At 39.6% G+C, this 20,531-nt stretch overlaps 1 protein-coding gene across 1 annotated transcript; it reads left to right on the top strand.

Moving 5' to 3' along the window:
• Positions 1 to 3,838: 3,838 nt before the first annotated feature.
• SPRR5 (small proline rich protein 5) lies at positions 3,839 to 4,123 on the top strand (the record flags this gene model as incomplete). Its single annotated transcript, XM_080916114.1, has 1 exon — positions 3,839 to 4,123. One exon carries the CDS (start codon positions 3,839 to 3,841, stop codon positions 4,121 to 4,123), a length of 285 nt encoding a protein of 94 aa, XP_080772240.1.
• Between the last annotated feature and the right edge of the window lie 16,408 nt (positions 4,124 to 20,531).

Genomic DNA, 20,531 nt, shown 5'->3' with positions numbered 1-20,531 from the left:
AGAGAAAGTATGAGGAGCTTTAGCAAAGAAAGAGAAAGAAAGAGGAAGAGATGACAGAGAATGGAGAGAGAAGAGGGGGGACAGAAGAAGAATGAAGAGAAAGCAGAAAAGTGGGAGAAAGAGAAGGAGAAATAGAAGCATGAGAGAGGAGAGGCAAGAATAAAGAGGAGGGTAGAAGAGAACAAGGAGGAAAAGAGCAGGAGAGGGAAAAGAGAAGAGGGGAGGAGAGGACAGAAGAGAACAGGAGAGGAGAGGAGAGGAGAGGACAGGACAGGAGAGGAGAGGAGAGGAGAGGAGAGGGGAGGACAGGAGAGGAGAGGACAGGAGAGGAGAGGAGAGGACAGGGGAGGAGAGGAGAGGAGAGGACAGGAGAGGAGAGGACAGGAGAGGAGAGGAGAGGACAGGGGAGGAGAGGAGAGGAGAGGAGAGGAGAGGAGAGGAAAAGAGAGGAGAGGATAGGACAGGAACTGAGAGGAGAGGACAGGAGAGGAGAGGACAGGAGAGGACAGAATAGGACAGGAGAGGAGAAGGCAGGAGAGGACAGGAAAGGACAGGAGAGAACAGGAGAGAACAAGAAAAGACAGGAGAGAACAGGAGAGGACAGGAAAGGAAAGGACAGGAGAGGACAGGAGAGGAGAGTTGAGCTCCCAAAGCTGATCACTTTCAGCTCCTATGATGAGGGAGTCCTTTCTTTAACCTTTATGGGAAAAGAAATTTTGAAACCACCACTCTATTTCTCTAGTTCTATTTTTGCTTTCCTCAGACTTCATCTCTCTCTAACTACAGCACAACTCATTAGAATAGTCATTATATGTTATAGAATGATAGTGATGTTACTCAACTCTAGGACCTTAGATAATATACTTCCAAAAAATATCTTCAAATTTGTCAGTATTTTTCTCCTTTGACAAATCCCAAATCTCATTAGGTTTTTCTGTTATGTGGAATGTTTATTTAAGAACTCAGTTTTGTTTTTCCTATCTTCCAGCTCTTCCCTTTTTGATGCCTCTTTTCTGTGTTGTGCCTAAGACACACATGAATTTAGAGGAGCTACAGCTACTAACATAAAACCTATATAGACTTTATTTCCATGTAGGAAGAACATTTAAAAATAGATTTTTATTTCTTTGCTACATGTTGTTGTTTAATGTTACCATCATGGTCTACAACAATCTCATTATTTTATCCCCCCTATCTCTTGAATTCAGTATCTGATGACACTCTATAGCAACTACCACTGGCTGCCTACAATTTCCTCCAGCTATTTTTTTTTTCTTTTTTGGTATTTGTAAGAGTTCATCTTGCTCTGGTATTTGAAGCTCAATTCCATGAAGCACTGAACAATTGAACACACATCTGCCCAAACATTCATTTTAATCCTTATTCCTGACATACAGGGTGGTGTCATCACCCTTATTAACAAATGAGGAAAAGGAAACGTAAGCTTAAAAACATTAGTGCTCACTCAAGTGGTAAAAGGTACTTCCCCAGTAAGTGCACTACTCCATCTTTCATCAGATAGAACAAAATTGAAGCCCAGTGCTATCACTCTTTGTTCTAGGATCTCCAACAATAATGTGGGGAAAACCAGGGCTGGTACCTTTAGAGCCCAGACTCTATCACCCAGCCAGCCACAGCCTTCCATGAGCTCATGCTAAGTCAATGCTCCCTACTTCCCCCACCTATCCACCTTGTTCATGATAATCACTTCCCTGGGAATCCTGTCATCTGAGTGACTTATACATATTCAGAGAAGGAGAGAGATAACCATCGTCTCCTGTAACCACCCAGTTTATCTTAATGGGGCATAATGGTTTTCCCAATACCAGGCAGGACAAAGGGATGCAGCCCCTATATAACAATTTTTTTAGAAGAATAAAATCACCTTTTCTTCCCACCAGTTCAGTCTGAATGTCATGCTGAGCACAGAGCAAATCAGAGGCTTAATTTTTCTGAGTTCAATTTAATGTGACAGTACAATGATCAGTCACATCTTCTGCCATTTCTCTTAAAACAATGCCATCTTCATAGACCTCTAGGACTACTGCAACCCCTCTGCCAAGCAGAACTTTCCAGAACACTCCCCTCACATCCCCCACACCCAGCACTGTCCTGAATGTCTGCTTGCAACTCTCCCAGATGCCAAGGTTCTAAGTCAAAAGTCACGAGTGGATTTGGAAATCTAAGACCAACCCTTGTAAAATGATGGGGAGGTGGGGCAAGGGAGATGGTGAGGTCATTGTCATCTCCAAGTCCTGCTATGCCAAGAGGGAGGCTGCCAGCCCTAGGGGGTGAGTAAAACCTGAAATTTGAGGAAGGGCAGATGTGTCCTATTGTGACTAGAGACTAATTAGTACACCCCAATCCTAGGGCACCTCATGACCTTGGGCAGAGATGTGACATCTATAAAAGGTGGGCCAGCTGAGAACATCCCAAACATCTCGGTATCTGTGCACTCGAGTCTCTGGTGAATTCTGGTAAGTCCACTGAGGTAGCGTCCTCACAGCTGCCTGGATCCATGCATATTTCATCTCCTTGGAGTAGAGGTGGGAGCTCTGGGTGGTCAGAAAGGGATGCTTTGCCTGGGTACCTACCTTTTCCTGATCATTTTATATCAGTCTATCTTGAGCCTTCGAGTCACTTGACTGAAGATTTGGGGAGTCTGGGCTCTACAAGATAAAGAGTGTCCTGTAGGCCCTTTTTGCTTGGTGTGTGGTTGTAGCTTGCCAGATGCTAAGAAGAAATCCAAAGGCAAGGAGAACAAGTTCTGGGGTAGTCACTAGCAGAGAGACTACACTGCCCTTCAAGGAGAAAATCAGCCTCAAGTGAAAAAGAGAAGTAGGCTGGCTTAGATCAGAGGAGAGGGAGCCCAGAAATACACAGTAGGGATAAGACAATGAAGCCTTAAAAAGGTCTCTGCTCTGGAGACCAAGAGACCCCCTTCTTCACCCACCCGAGCTGAATGGCTATGCATCTGTGCCCCCTTGCTTTTCTGAATTCCTTTCTTTAAAAATAATCAAGAGACTGAAACCAAATGACTTATTGCATCTAACTCTGGGTCTTTCTGTTCTAAAAATTCCCTTATAGAATGGTTTAGATGTTTATTTTAAAACTTAATACATTTATTTGCTAAGTAGGCACTATGCTAAGTAAGTATTTGGCCCACTATGAGCGGATGCTAATATACACACATCTTCACATATTGGCCAGCTTGGATGTGTTATTACCTGCTCGTTTAGACAGCAGCCACAGAAGGGTTTTTGTGGCACAGAGAAACAAATTGATGAAAATCAAAAGACTGTAGTAGGATCCAGATCTTATAGACTTCTGTTTTGGGAGCCACGGTTTTTGTTATAACATACATAGCTGTTTATTAGTCTATATGTCTCTCTTACTTTCTCGATGTCTTTCTTCTTCCCTCCATTTTTAAAATTTTCTCTTTCTATCATCCTTCTTTCCCTCCATCTATTCCTTGTTTTGGTTTCTATTTTTCAGAAAGAGCTGAAACCTTACCCGCATATAATTAAATTTAACACGTAAGAATGTAAACAAGTATGTATGTTTACACACACACATACTAATACACACATATATACCACAAATACACACAGACACAAGCATACAGACATATGCACACACACATGCACACACACAAACACACACACACACACACACACACACACACACACACACACACATACACACACACCTTAAATACATGAAACAATGAAGTCATGGTCAAAGAAATAGCATGTGAGTGACAGGAAAGTCACCTGGCCTGGGATCTGTGGCTCAGTCTTTCTCATTCTTTGTGTTTGTTTCTAGTTGGAAATCCAGAATGTCTCAACAGAAGCAGAAGCAGTGTGCTCCACCACAGCAATGCTGCCCCCCACCCCAGCAGTGTGCCCCCCCACAGCAATGCTGCCCCCCACCCCAGCAGTGTGCCCCCCCACAGCAATGCTGCCCTCCACCCCAGCAGTGTGCTCCCCCACAGCAGTGCTGCCCACCACCAAAGCAATGCTGCCCCCCAACCCAGCAGACCAAGCAGCCTTGCCAGCCTCCTCCCAAGTGCCAGCAGAAGTGTCCACCACCCCAGCAGTGCCAGAAGTCCAAGCAGAAATGAATTCTCAGCTTGTGGCCAGAGGAAAATTCTCAGGAAGACAGAACATAAAGTTTGTCTTTCTTGATCACCACCTGATATCCCCTCTAGTATCAGCCATGTGTGTGCTCACCCCTGTTTCTGGATGCAGCCATATTTCAGAATAGGAAAAGAAGCATCTCGTCTGCAGCTTCCTCGAACTCAAGTGCTTCTTAATTAGCAGTTGCAGTTTCCATCTCTGACAAGAATCTGTTCCTAAACTGTCTAATCATCTTCGCTGACATGTGTCTACATCATCCTGCTGGAAACCCAGGCGGCACGCCCAGACGCCCTTTCCCATCACCTTTCCCAAGCAATTAAAAAAAATTCCTCTGGCACCAACTGTCTCTGATGCTTCTGTTGTTGAAAACACTGAATTACTAGGGACTTCCTAAACTCCCTGTGCATTGAGTAGAAAGGTCATGGGAGTGTGTACTGTAAAAATACCAGTTTACTTTCAAATATCCTGCTGGGATGAGGTAGGGTTTCTTTATAGAGAGCACTGGAACACCATAAACACACACACACACACACACACACACACACACACACACACATACCTGAAGAGACAGCAACACCACACAGAAACAACAAAGCATAGTGAATAACAAAAAAATGTGTGTGAGATAAATATTCTATACTTGGTAAAGGACCTTACCAGTGAAAACTACATAAGACTGAAATGAAAAAGCATTGAAATAAATTCTAACCCAGTGAGGGAAACAGGAACGTGCTTAGGTGGGAGAGGGAGCACCTTCATGGAGGTGATGGGAGGGAGAGAGGGATGGGATCGTGGGAGAGGTATAACATCTAAAATATATACGCAGAGAATTTCCAATGCAAAATTGGGGAGCGTGGGTGAGAACACATCAGAACCTGATGGTTCTAAGGAAATTTAAATCAGTCTCAAAATTTTCCCATACAAGTACAAGACACCAGTTTCTTCAGGCTAACCAAGTGTTCAGTGAAGCAGGGCTCTAAGGAAAGAGTGTGCCCTCACCACACATGTAGCCAGCTGTCACACTTGGGAATTTTATGAGAATCCCAGCCACCATGTCTTTTTCTGTAAGTTGGGAATTATCATAGGTTAATTCTCTGGTTCATAAAGAATTCAGGCACATAGATAATATACACATCTTATCTCTATTATTTTAGTTATCCGCTTCCATCTAGTTTTTAAAATATGGTTTATGTGAAGGGTGGAAGCAAAGAATTAGCAGTTAAGAGCACTGGGTCGTCTTACAGAAGACCTGTGTTCAGTTTCCCAACTGGCTATACCTCCAGTTCCATGGTGTCAGCCTTATTTCCACTGTGGGCACTGTGCTCATATAAAACACGGACATACATGCAAGCAAAATACTCATACACATAAAGTCAAAATAAATATCTTTGGAAATATGTTTACTTTAACTTAAATGTCATCTATAGAAGGTATGTATACATAAACTGAGGTATCTGAACCCAGAGTTAGAGGTAGTTGTAAGCCCCCTAACCACTATGGGTGCTGGGTATTGAAGTTTTGTCTTCTGAAAGAGCAGCAAGAATTCTTAACAGATGCTAAGTCATCCATGATTCCAGATGCAACCCCCATTTTGTTCCACTTAACTTCTATGCTATGTTACATAAATAGTCCACAAATCTGGGCATTTAAACCTTTTCTATTCCTACATCCCTAATAGTGATTCTATCCTCAAAAAGAATCAATGCTTTTGAGAGTCTACATGAATAAGCTAAAAAGAAAATGATATAAAGGTAAATGTTTGGATTACCCCCAACATATATTATAAATGCTAGAGACATCAAAGTTACCTTAAGACCAAAGCTTTTAGCTCCCTTGGATGCAATATGCTTTTTTATTTCCATCGTGCATTTAGCCTATCAACCATCTACCCACCCATGCATCATATATCAACAGCTTCTTTCCATTAGCTCAGCTATCTACTTAGCCATCATCCTCCATATATTGACATGCCTTGAAACAACGCCTTCTTACTTTTCAGAATGTGATTAACATAATGCAAATGAAGAATTGCTTTGCAGGGTTCCCAGACTCTTGGTTTAACAATTCCCATGAAAGTTGAGACACCAATTGACAAGGAACAATGAAAAAGGAATCTGATGAAGGGATTCTTGAGTTCATATAGACTCACTTGTGGCCTTGAAGTATCAGAGAAGACACAGTGAGAACAATCCAATAAATTAAGGGAAGGAAGGTAAACCTGGCCATGCTATCATTACAACACCTTACATAGTGATCTCAGAAAAATGTGTTTTCAGGAATGAGGGCAGAATTTTGATGGTGGCAAGGGTAGGAGAGTTTAGTCAGGAAGGGAGGAGAGATCTCTAGATCTGCATGTTAACACAAGCTAAGCACAAGAGGGCTAGGTGTTCCAGGAAAGCCAGTCTTTCCATTCTTGCATTACAGAACGAGGTGGCAAGAAAGCTTGACTACTCATACATGCCGAGGGCTACAGAAATCTAAGTGAAAGGCACCAGTTTTGTGTTCTGTACCTCATTACCCTTACTCCAGAACGTTGCATTTAATAAAACCTCATCTGGTATGCAAAAATTAGTACTGATATAAACCCTGATGGAATTCCTAGATGATGGAAATAGACCACATACTCAGATGTCTGACTCTAGAGTAAACAGATGTCTTCATGTTTCCTCTTTCTAGCTGTTATCCTCATGGAATTTCTTTCAAGTTGACTCTGTTCCTTCTTTTGTAAAATCTCCTCTTACACAATAACTTAATATTAAGATTTGCTTTAGTTTTATGGGTTGCACTTAATTTTTCTTCTATTTATTATCATAATTTTCATATGTCTACACTTGTTTTTACATATGTGTACATGTTATTCATACTCATAATCTCTTCTCTCTCTCTCTCTCTCTCTCTCTCTCTCTCTCTCTCTCTCTCTCTCTCTCTCTCTCTCTGTGTGTGTGTGTGTGTGTGTGTGTGTGTGGTGGTAGTGTTGTGGTTTTGCAGACTATTGATCTGGAGATTATTGATCCAGAGAAGGCAAGAAGGTGATTCAATTCAACACAACTCCATACTCAGTGTTGGTTCAAACATCAAGATTATGCCACCAGGTAGTTTTATGCATATTTAAGTACAAGATGAGGGGGGTCATGACAACAATTGTCTCATTTTTTTCAAACAGTCCTACCCAGCCAGTTTATTAATTCAATGTAGATTGTCAGGGAGATCAACTTTCTTATGAAAGTTGTAATTCCAAGAAAAAGAAACGAGAGCAGCAAATAAAGAAGTAGCTAAAGGGCAGAAGCTTGGTTGAGGCTGAGACTTTAAGAACATGGTCACATAAGCTACTCAGTCACATGCTATTGTGGCTTGTGTCATTATTTCTGAGATGGATGCAGAGATTGTTCTTATTTGCCCACAGTGATGACATCATGTAGGTGGTACAGCTCAGATTCAAAATCTGGACCAGCTTTATGTCTCAGAACACAAGTGTTTGCACTCTACTAGGAGTTTTGAGATGTGAGAAACATATAGTCCAGATGTCCTTTCAGAACTTATGACCCTCAGAGCATAAGGAAAGCCAAGTAAGCCGATTCTCATATAGTAACATACATACTTCTATAAAGTGAATATGCATGTGTATGCATCACATAGATTTTACCAGTGAGGTTGGTACTCAAATTATGTCTTCAGCTTTATAGAGCAATAGAGAATTGGGAAGTAAATGTAGAATAGATCCTTGAAGGCCTCTGATAAAGCCTGTTAACTTCCCCTTGGTGTGGCTGAGCAGGGAGCCAGGGTCACAGCACAGTGTGGTAGCCCGAGAGGTTTCTGCACTGGCTATTTGCCATCTGTGGGACAACTATTTGGACATGTAAGCATTAACTCAACAATACTCACAAAAATGGGAATGCTCCTGGGGAACACCAGTCCTGTGTTCATTTACCTTTGATACTTCAAAATGTTGCATGCACATATGGCCTCATATCTACATGAGCCTTGAGAGGAGTTTGATGAAGACATTTAATTTAGGACTGCTACAGAGTCTCTTACTCTCCACATGCTGCCCAGTTGTGGGTCTCTATGTTGATTCTCATCTACCACAAAAAGTTTTTCAGGTTCTATCCATAACAGGTGATTCACAGTTCTACTGTTGATATTGCAAGAATCCCCTTCCCAACTTCCACCCTAATCCTGACTTCCACAGTGGCTAGACTACTATATAGTCCCAACAGCAGTGTATTTTTCATCACTTCTTTAGTGTCTTAGTGACTTTACTATTGCTACAATAAGACACCATGGCCAAGGCAACACACAAACTGAGGACCAAGCATTCAAAGTTGATTTTCCTTCAAGTTATCACAATCAGTAATGTATCCCCACTTCTACTCCCAATTCCATGGTTTGAAGCGCAGTGGTGGAAATCTCTGCCATATATATATATATACATGTATATGTATATGTATGTGTATGTGTATGTGTATGTGTATGTGTATGTGTATGTGTATGTATATGTATATGTATATGTATATGTATATGTATATGTATATGTATGTATATGTATATATCTTGTAGCTGAACCCTTGGTCCACTGGCTTTTGCAATATTTCCACCCCCTCTTCAACACTACATAAAGGATGAGCTTTGAGTACAGTAGTTGCATTATAGATGTAACATATGGGAGTGGGTGCTACAAGATAATTTTTCTCTGCATTTTGATCAGTTGTGAACTTCTCAGTGGTGTCCTACTGAAAAAAAAAAAAAGGAATTGCCTTTGTTGTGAGGTGAGAGCTTCTGTGGGTATAAAGACGGATATTTAGAATGCAGTTAGGGATTTATACTTTGATAGTAGTAGGTTCTCTTCTAGGTTTTATGACCTCACTAGCTGTGGGTAGTTGGCTATGTTTATACTATAATGGATGTGTCCTCTCCTACTGTTTTTATATTAAGTACAATTAGATGGCTGTTGGTTGCCCCTTGGACATGAGTAACCACTATTGCATCCTTGGGTTCATCCCATTATTCAGTTGATCGTTGTTGTTCCTAGGCTTTACAGATGGTAGGGCCATTGGTTTCTTTTCTCCCTTGACAGTTTGCATAAATGCATTTGTTATTATGGAAATAAATCCTTAGAAAATTAGTCCAGATCCATTTAGATTCCTCCATGCCCTATGTCCAACACAGTGTCACTGGCAATATTATAATACTTTTAAGTTCTGGGAAGTGATCAGATGTAAAGTTAGTAACCAATGTTGTTTAGTTAGTCTCTTGGGTCCTCTAATAAACAACTTAAAGAGAGGTTTCCCATGCCTGATATTAGGAATTTTTAACACAGTTCATGACTCTTGTGGGAACATTATTACCCCTAGTTCTGTAAGTTAATTTAACTATTTACACACGTAAATATGTATATAACATTCATGTTCCTAAGTAAATATAAACAATGTTTAATTTTTAAACTTTCTTAGTATTTGTCATCCTTCTCTTCTCCCTTTGTATTGCCCTCTCTCCCCAGCTGAAGCCCCCTTGACATTTTTCTATTTCCCTCATCTAAAGCACCAGTTTCCTAGTCTCTCCCTCTAGAGCTCCTATGTACACCATGTTCTCTTTATACAGCAGTTGCTTTGGTTGATTGCACTCACGTATAAAAATTGAGAACTAAGATTCATAAATAAGAGAGGATATGTACCATTTATCCTTTTGGGTCTGAGCTAATTCACTAATATATTTTTATCTTCAATCACTTAGTTCAAATTTAAATTTTCTTTCTATATGAATAGTGTTTTGTTATGTACATGTATCACATTTACACCATCTATTCATAGGTTGAGAAATGCTTAGTTTGTTTCTATTTTCTAGTCACTGTCAATAGAGTGGCCCGCAAAGTTGGCTGATTAAGCATCTGTAAAGTACTATGTCAAGTCTTTGTGGGTATGTGCCTAAGAATGGTGCAGCAGGATCATAATGTAGAACTTTTCACTTTTTGTAAGTTATCCACAATGATTTCTATAGGGGCTTCAGCAATTTAGTTTTTGTTCCGCAAACGAAACAATCATTTGAGTGAAGTGAAAGCCCACGGAGAAAAAAAAAAGAATCTTTGCAAGCTATATATATGATCTAAGATTAATATTTATAATATACAAGAAGTCAAAAATAAGAGAAAATAAAACAAACAATCTAGCTTTAAAAATAAACTAAGGGTCTGACCAGAGAGTTTTTGAAGGAAGAAATAAAATGTTTAAAATATATCATTAACATTGTTTAACATCCTCAATAATTTGTGAAATGAAAATTAAAACATCCTCTAGATTTCATCTTACCTGACTAAGAATGGCTAAGACCAACAATATAACTGACAAAACATATTGGCAGGCATGTGGGATAGGTGACCTCTCCTTCTTTGTTTGTAGATTCCTATTATTCTCTAAGGATATTCCTTCTGATGAAGTGAGATGAAATCTCAATTAATATATTTAATTTATATTCTCCTAATGGTTAAGGAAGTGGTCTTCATGTTTATTAATCATTTGAAAATTTCTTTTGAGAGCTGCCATATTTCTTAGCCCATTTTTTCACTGGATTTTTTTTTTGAGTTTGGAAGATTTAGGTTTTTTAATTTTTAATATAGTCTAGATATTATCTCCTTTCAAATCTATAATTACTCAGATTTTTCCCATCATTATGAATACTGTGTATTCAATAAATTGCTCTTTTGTTTGAAATTTCTTCTTAAGTACTATGCCATTCCTTTTGTCAATGGTTCTGATTATTTCTTGAGTTTCAGAGTTGTGCCGAAAGTCATTAAATATGCCTGTGTTTGAAGTGTTTCACTTATATTTCCCTATAACAGTTTTAGGTCTTGCAGTGATGATTTTATTTTGAATTGATTTTCATACAGAATAACAGAAAATGATATATTTCATTATTCTGCATGTGAGTATTGAATTTTTTTTCTCACACAATCTGTAAAAGAGAATTTTCTTTGATGACTATTTGTAGCAACTTCACCCAAGGTCCCATTGCTGGACTTTTATGGATTTACTACTGACCTCTGTCCTACTACATCTAGTCTTTGTGCCAGTACTATACTGTTACCATGGCTACAGTACTATTTGAGACCAAGTGTTATGATACTTATGAAAAGTATTGGTTCTTTTAAAACTTTTTCTACTAACAGTTTCTGTGCAGTTATATATTGTATGCTTATTTTTCTAGGCAGTCCCCTTTTTTGAATTACACCATTTTAATTTTACTTTCACAACATGTGTGTATACATGATTTTGTGCATCTATATAAATGAATAAAAACATCAGACGCATTTCTGAGATTGGCTTAATTTAGTTAACGTATCCAGCATTTTTCTTTTTACTAAGAATTACTTTTGTTCTTCACGATCTTTGTTGAATTCTGGAAACATTCTTGTTCTGTAAAGACTGTCATTAGAATTTTACTGGAAAGGCAAGGAGGTTGGAGATAGCAATGCAATATTCCATTTTTACAATGCTCATTCCCCTAATTCATCTTTCAGATTGTTTTCTCTACCTATTTCTGCTTTCAACATTTTAAAGGTTTTGTAAGGCATTATGGAGGTCTTTCTCATCATTGATTTGGTTTCTTATAAGGTACTTTTTTGAAGTTACTATGAATGGATTTTCCTGATTTTTATATTTATTATTAGCATATAGGAAAAGCTACTGAGTTTTCATATAAATTTTATATCATGTTACCACACTGAATTTTCATCAATATTAAGATATTGCTGTGCAGTCATCAAAGTCTCTTAACTATAAGATCATATCATCTTCAAATAGGGATATTTTGATTCTTACTTTCCTGCTTGTTTTCATTATTTTTCCCCATTTCTATTGTAATAGTTAAGAATTAAAACAGTATTGCAAGTAAGAGTGGAAAGACTAGTTCCTGATTTTAGAGTAAATATCATTGCCCTGTAAACAAGCCTGTGCAGTTGTATTGTTATCTGTAAAAGCCAACTGCAAACCCAAATGAGTCAGAGCAAAGGAAGAAGAGCATTTTTTATTAACACCAGGAACAATACATGGGAAATCTCACAAAGCTTCACCCTTCACAAAGAACTAAAGTCAACTGAGACAATCCTGGCACAGGAGAGATGGTTGTTCCCCAGGGAAGAGCACACCAATTGATGAGCGCTAAATAGTCAGCTCCATAGACATACATATAAGCAACATTATAAGAACCAAGTATGTTTATTTATTAATACACACAAACTCTCTCTCTCTCTCTCTCTCTCTCTCTCTCTCTCTCTCTCTCTCTCTCTCTCATACACACACACACACACACACACACACACACACACACGCACACGCACACGCACACCAGGTGTGGTGGCACACTGTTAATACCAGCATTAGGAGTGAGAGCAGAGGCAGTCAGAGCTACGGATTTAAAACCAGCCTGGTCTATATAGCTCTAGGACAGCCAGAGCTACATAGAGAGTCCCTGTTTAAAAACATACAAAGAAATAGAAGAAAAGGAGGACAGACGTAAAGATGGAAGAGGAGGTGGGAGGAGGAGAAGCCATAAATTTGAAGGAGAGCACTGAACTTATATGGGATGGTATAAAAGGAGAAAAGGAAGAACAAAATGTTATAATTATATTATAATACAAAATTAATAATAATAATAATAATATAAAAAAGAAACAGAAGTAAACAAGTTATAAAGTTATATGAGCCAGTAAGTTAGTCAGTAAGTTAATAGACTTGTCAGTAAATCTAGCATTTTGTGTTTATTCTCTGGATCCCATGTGGTAGAAGAAAATTGACTTCTGATAGTTGTCTTCTGAGCTCCCTACTTCCACTGTAGTATCAGCACACACACACACACACACACACACACACAAACATGCCAATAAATAAATGTAAAATAAAAGGGGATACAATAATTTAAATCTTGATTCCATAAATCAAATATTCCTGGATATGAAAGCACAGACTTAACTCAATACAATAATGTTGGTTGATAATTCTTGACTCTCACCAACAAATAGGTCACCTAGCTCACCCAAAATATTGACAAAGAAACTTGAAGGTAAATGACACTTAGATGGAATGGACTTTTAATATCATCTGTACCACATTATGCTCAGCAGCTACAGTGAACATGTTTATTTCAGCAGCTCATAGATCATGCTCCACAATAGAAGATATCTCAAGACACAATATATATAGTGAAAATAAATAATAATAAGGGAATAAAAATAATTTTTTCTTTTCAATCTCATAAAATGGAATAAACTAGAAATCAACAGCAAGAGAAACTACAGAAAATATTTAAACTCAAGGAGATTACAAACCACCTTATTGAATAATGAATGGCTCACTGAAGAAACAAGATAAAAAATTGACATATCTATGTTTAAATGGAGTATGAATGGTAATTGTGATTTAACATCCCATCTTTCTTGACTTCCTTATAGAAATGTGAGTCTAATTCCTCATAGCTGACATAAATGTTTCAGAAGACTGACTGAATACCATGAACCAAGACCTGGAAAATGAATAAACAAGCAGGCCTGCGTTTTACACATAAACAAGATTCTCAGACAACAGTCACACTGAGCTAAATGGGATGAAAGTGACATGAGTTTCAACAAAGCCTACAGCTTCATCAATGCCAGGTGTCTCTGACTCCCTGGAGAATTCCAGGTGGTTACAGTTGCACAAACAAGTAGAAGGCAGAATCCACCAAACCCTGGCACACCCACAGGAAGGACTCCTTCCAGAGAATCCTAACTCCAAGTATCTCAAGATTCTTCTCCGCAGACTCCTCCAACACAAGGGGACATGTAGGAAACAGTATAATATGCCTAGCAGCAGACAAGGGTGGAGAGTATTTTACTCACCCAGGGGGCTTGAAGAGGGTTCTGTGTGCTGTGCTTTCTGGGCGTACTTTGCTGGAACCTCCTCTGCCAACAAAGGCTCCAGGATAAGTCCAGGTTAGTGATCTTTAAGGTCACTGTAGCTCCAAATAGAGAGAAGACTGGAAAGAGAGTTAGAGACCCAAGTGTCTTGGCTTTTTTTTCCAGTCCACTTTTGTGGTTTTGGTCAAGCCTGTATCCTACTCTAGGCCTTGTTGCCCTTAACATTTTGGGTGAAGTTTTATTTTATTTCATTTATGTACTACTTCAGTACAGTGAAATCTCTGCTTGATGGAAATGAATGTTTGGTTGGCTGGGTTAATGCTCAGCTTCATTCCAGTCCTGACTCAATATGACGTGACTCATGCTAATCTTTATTTAATATCTTTTCCAAGCTAGTCATGGCTATGGAAAATTTTAACAGAGACAAATTGGGAGGGAAAGGCCACCCATATTTTTCTACACAGAGCTGCAAAGAAAGAATAGAGTGAATCTGAGATAAACATGAACTCTGTTGCCTCCAGGGAACCAACATGTACAGATCTTTCCTGCTGTTTAAAAGCAGGGGGTTGCTATTTTAACAAGACATGAGTCTTAACAGGTTTATCCTACACAATAATCATTATTGCCAGATAGCATTAAGATTTTAATTTTGAAAATGGTGAAAATAAGACTCAAGAAGGAACCAAAACTTGGCTAATACCATTCAATTGTAGTTAAAGAGCTGAGATTCAAGTAAGTTGGTACTACTGTGGCAAGGAAAGTTTGTCATGGCACCATTCTCATGTGCAATGTAAAAAGCCAGAAGCAGAAGTATTGGTCAAAGGCTGCATGGTCAGAATATACATGAAACAATTCACAGACTTTATGAAGCTCAAAAAGAAGGAAGGCCCGAATGTGGATGCCTCAGTCCTCAAAAGGGAGAACAAAATCCTCATGGGAGGAAATAAAGGGACAAATAGAGGAGCAGGGATTGAAGAAAAGATCATTCAGAGACTGCCTCACCTGAGGATTCATCCCATATGCAGCTACTAAACCCACGCACTATTGTTGATGCCAAGTAGTGCTTACTGGCAGGAGCCAGATATGGATGCCTCCTCAGAGACTCTGCCAGAACCACACAGATACAGATAAGGATGCTTGCAACTAACCATTGGATTGAACACAGGAACCCCAAAGAAGGAGTTAGGAAGGACTGAAGTGTTTGCAACCCTATGGAAGAACAAAATTATTAACCAACCAAATCGTCCAGAACTCCCAGGGACTAAAACACCAACCAATGAGTACACATGGAGAGACTCATGGCTTCCGTTGCATATGTAGCAGAGGATAGCATTGTCTGGCATCAGTGGGAGAAGAGACCTTTGGTCCAGTGAAGGCTTGCTTTTATCAATGTAGGGGAATGCCAAAGCACTGAGGTGGTAGAGGGTGGTTGGGAGAGGGAGCACCTTTATGGAGGCAAGGGGAGGGGGTAAATGGTAGTGGGGGGAAAGGGGATAACATTTGAAATGTAAATACAGAGACTATCTAATAAATAAAGGAAAAAAGGCTGCATGGTTTCACTGGAGACGAATTCAGAAGACTGCAGTAATAGTGTATTGTATACTTGGAAATCAGTGAGTAAACTTCAAATAATCTCAACACAGACAGACAGACACACACACACACACACACACACACACACAGAGAGAGAGAGAGAGAGAGAGAGAGAGAGAGAGAGAGAGAGAGAGAGAGAGACACTAAATAAGCAGAGAGAGAGAGAGAGAGAGAGAGAGACACTAAATAAGCATGTGTGGTAATGTGTAGTGTGGCGTGGAAATTCAATGATGTATATGTGTCTTTCACAACACATATTTCAAAACATCATATTATATATGCATATGTACGTATACTTTGCACACATGTATATATATATATATATATATATATATATATATATATATATATATACAACTTTTGCTCATTAAATTTAATAATATTTTTAATTTTAAGAGTATAAAAGATGTTAGATGTCAGCATTAGACAATTCTAAGATATACAGAAATATTTTATAACTTAATAAAACTTTCAAATTATTCTAGAATAATACCTCTGTATAAACTCTCTCTCTCACTGTGTGTGTGTGTGTGTATGTGTGTGCGTGTGCATGCAATTGTAGACATACACATAACCTCTTTATGTACAGTCCCAAAAATGTTACTAACATGAAATCGTTTTCCTGTTGAGCGGTTGAAGAATTGGCTCAGCAGGTAAGAGACTATGCTGTCGGAGCTGTGTACAAATCCATGTAAAAAGATGGCTGTGCACATCTGTAACTTTACTGCTGGGTTTTCTGTGAGGATAGGAGAGACTGGAGCATCACTTGGCTTTCTGAATTTTAGGTTAAGTGAGAGACCCTGCCTGAAGATAATGCACCCTAAATCTGGACAGCATTTTCAGTTAAATACATTCATCTAAGTACCTCCTGAAGTAGCCTTGGGTACTTAATAGAAGAGTATTTTCTGTTCTCTCTGGGAGATTGGTGGTCTCGGGAAAGGTGCAATGAGAAGGGGTATCAGAGGACCAGCAGTAACACATGAGAGTGTGCCAACCAAGGTGTTCCCTCATGACTTCCCTCAGATAAAGCAGGCGCAGCTCAGCTTTGGACGATGACCAAGCTCCTTTCACCTCTAGACTGGACCAAGGTCAGCTGCTTTTCCGAGGACTAAACGTCACTTTTCTGTAGGAAGAAGGACAAAAGCAGTAACCAAGAAGTGTCCATGAGGAGTCCCAGGGAGCATCATGGAAGAGGGAGCAGAAAGATTGCAAAAACTAGAAGGCCAGGATGTCTGATTGGGAAATAGTAATTTTCTTATACATGGCAGGGAAGCTGAAACCATGAAATTCCTAAACATGGTGCCCTAAACAAGACCTGCTCAATGACAACACCTAGTGGCAGGATAGAGGCTACTGCTCCAAACTGATGCTCTTGAACCCCAGCCTTCCATGCCCACAGGCCGGCTGAACTTTTCTATCAGTCAAGCTCACTCCCTCCTACAACTAGCAAAGAGTCATTAGAAACTTGTAGAGCCTACCTCCATCAGAAAGACAGGGCAGAAAGTGAGGAATGGGGTTGCTATCCTGCAGTCAAAACTCTGACCTACAATTATTCCTGTCTGATAGAACTGCAGTGATAGAAGTTGAGAAGAGCCCAAGGAAAAGAAAGTCCAGCAACAGACTCTAAGGAGGATCCAGCTCATGGGGAGGCCCCAAGGCCTGACACCACTACTGAAGCTATAGATTGATCACAAAAGGAGACCTATTGTGACTGCCCTCTGAAAGACTCAACCAGCAGCTGAAAGAGTGAGATGTAAATATTTGCACCCAACCAATCAGCAGAAGCTACTGACTTTTGTGGTAGAATTTGGGAAAGGCTGGGGGAAGCTGAGGAGGAGGGTAAGCCTGTAACAGGACCAGCAGTCTCAATTAACCTGGGCCCTCTAGATCTCTCAGACACTGGATCACCAACCAGGCAGCATATACCAGCTGATAGAAGGTCCTCAACACATATACAGCAGAGGACTGCCTGGTCAGGTTCAGTCAGAGAAGATGTACCAAACCCTTAATAGGCTGGAGGCACCAGGGAGTTTAGAGGTCTGTCGAGGTGGGTGGGGTGGGGACATCCTCATAGAGATAGGAAGGGGGTGTAGGGAGGAGGTATGGGATGTGGAACAGTCAAAGGGTAAACTGGGAAGGAAATAAAATCTAGAGTGTAAATATAAACAAAATAATAAAAACAAATCATACTACCATTAATAAATAAATAAAAATTAACTACAATTTAAACACTAAACAAAAAGAAAGGCTCTGACTTTGATAGAGATGTCACTGATCTCACCCCTTTTGGGGAGTGTAGTCCATCCTAGGAGGCCATGGGGATGAGACAAGAACCAGCTGAAAGCCATCTGGGCCTAATTTTCTCTGCCAGTAATGTGAGGTGTTAGAATCACAAATTTCTCAACTAAGTGTCTCCCCGCCTGTAGATGAGTCACAGCTTCCTGAAGAACAGATTAGGGACAGGTGTGTACACTCAATGCACCCAGAAGGTGGCACTCTACCCTAACTACCTAGAGACTTAAAGGGTTTTAGTACAAGGCCTGTGGTCAGTGGGGAAACCGGTGGTTTATTTAGCTTTTCAACCACAAACAGAAAGTCCCCCGGGGGAAATTATCAATTCCCTATAAACAGTCGTAGTCCTAAAGTGGGTTAGCTCAGGTTGCCTCTTCCACATTCCTTCCTTTCCCCTCTCCTATATGCTTTAGTTCTTCAAAGGTGATCAAACATAGGTATACACAGGCACGCACACATATGTTGCCATGGCTGTTGTGTAAACAGTGAACTTTGTTAAGACTTGATACGATCAGTGTCAAGTTTAACTATAAGGAGGAATTTCTTGAGAGAAAGAAACATTCTCAGAGAGCCTAGTATAGTCATAATTGTGCTCCAGTAAACTAGTGAATCACAAATACTAGTAACTTAAATACGGTTTTATTTCTCACTTGCCCTGCTCGCTACAGAGGGTCACCTGCATCCCTACTATACATGAATTCTGCTTCTGGATCCACACAACTAGAAAAAAAACATGCCAAAACATAGTTCCTAATTTACATTAAATGGGCCAACACAGAGGAACAAACTGCCCTATAAAGAGGCTGATGTATTGGGGCCTGTTGTATCCTGCAGAGGGCACAGAGAGGTAATCTCTTCAACACATCTACATTGGAGGCAATGCATACTTGTAGACTTTATGGTCTGACTACATATTAAAAACAAATCAAAACATTATATATATGTATATATATATACACACACATATATGTATATACTGTATATATATAACATGGGCCAGGTTCCCCAGTGCATATGGTCAAAATTGGAAATTTTCCTGCCTTGAGCAGCTTCCAATTGATGTAGGAAGAGAAGGGCAGATAGATGGTCAATAAAAAGCAACACTGAAGACAATAGGATAGGAGTTTCTTGTATCAAGTGGGCACCCATGTACTGTAGAATGTGACAAGATCAAAGGATTAACACACCAGTGTATAAAGTATAAAGAGGGGTGGTCATGCACATACCAGGGATTGGCAGGCAAGACAGAGACTGGCTTGTCAGCATGAGGAAGATAACACATCATTTAAAAATTTAAATTCTACTATGTACTATTCATGATGCTGTGTGATTGGGACAGCAGAAAATTGATACAGAAGGAAGAGGGGATGACAAGGAAGAGAGAAGGCTGGAGTCTTCCTGGAGGGGGCCAAGTATGGCAGCTTTTTAAAACCATGTCAAGAACTGTAGCCTTCAACCCAAGGCCTGTGAGGAGGCCCTAAGGATTTGAGAATGAAGTGGGTTGACTGCTATTTATATAAATTTGTCTGTGTTTTCTCTTAACATACAGCTCAGGAGGAAAGGTGTGGAATGGATATGGAGGGGGGTGTTTTGACACATTGCTGAGCAAATGCTGAGGTGATAACAATTCAGGGTGACAGAGACTCAAAGCCCGGAGAACTCAGGGTGAGAATTAAGGGTCTTGGTCCTTGCAGGGAGCTGTGTAAGGCTGATTCTGCTTCTTGCCTACTGCAGCTAGTTCCTTAAGCTCTTGTTTGAAAGGGAGGGAGACTAGTTAGGCTTCAGTATCTGTGAATCAATCTTTGTGGTTTGGTTTTTGTTCTCAGCAAACATCACTGAGGTGGTCTGACCTAGAGGAGAAGACAGGGCTCATGAAAAACTCAGGCTGTCCACATGGGATGTGCTATACATATAAGCAGCCTCTTCTAGAAAGAGACCTTCCTTCACCATGAATGTTCTTGGCTGGATTTTAGCTGATATTACATCTGAGAACTCGGTAGACTTCATTTTAATCAGGGTCTTGCCAATTTTAAACCCATCTGTGCATTTCTTTGAAAATTCAGTTTTATCAAAGAAAACTAGTATGGTAATTTAGCAATAAATAAATCTTTATCAATCTGAAAATATGTGAAACAATGCTTTATAACAAGTAGTTAAAAGAAATAAGTCTAAGAAATAATTGTCCAGATCGTGTGATACAGTTCTAGGTTTTCTTTTACATTTTTATTTATTTATTTGTTATTACTTTGTGTGTATGATATTTACTTGAGTTTAGGCCCACCATGTAGAAGTCAGAAGATAACTTTTAGGAGTGAGTTGCCACCTTACATCATGTGGGTCCTAGTAAACACAGTCAAGTCATCAGGCTTGGTTGCAAGTATCTGTATCTGATGAGTCAACTTTCCAGCCCTAGTGCTCATTAATATTAGAGCATTCTTTCCTATCTCATACCTTTTTAGTCCTCCCCCTACCCTGATATCTGATCACCTTTGACATTAATTCAGTTTCCTCATTCTTTATAGTCCCCTAGTTGTAGTCTTACTGCCATAGCTTATCTTCAGCAGGAATCCTGCTAGGTTCGTTTAGCCACAAGACTCCTAATATCTCGTGCTTATTTTTGTTGA

This window comes from Micromys minutus (genome assembly GCF_963924665.1).
Source record: "Micromys minutus genome assembly, chromosome: 4".
NCBI lineage: Eukaryota > Metazoa > Chordata > Mammalia > Rodentia > Muridae > Micromys > Micromys minutus.
This window is presented reverse-complemented; position numbering and strand designations above follow the sequence as displayed.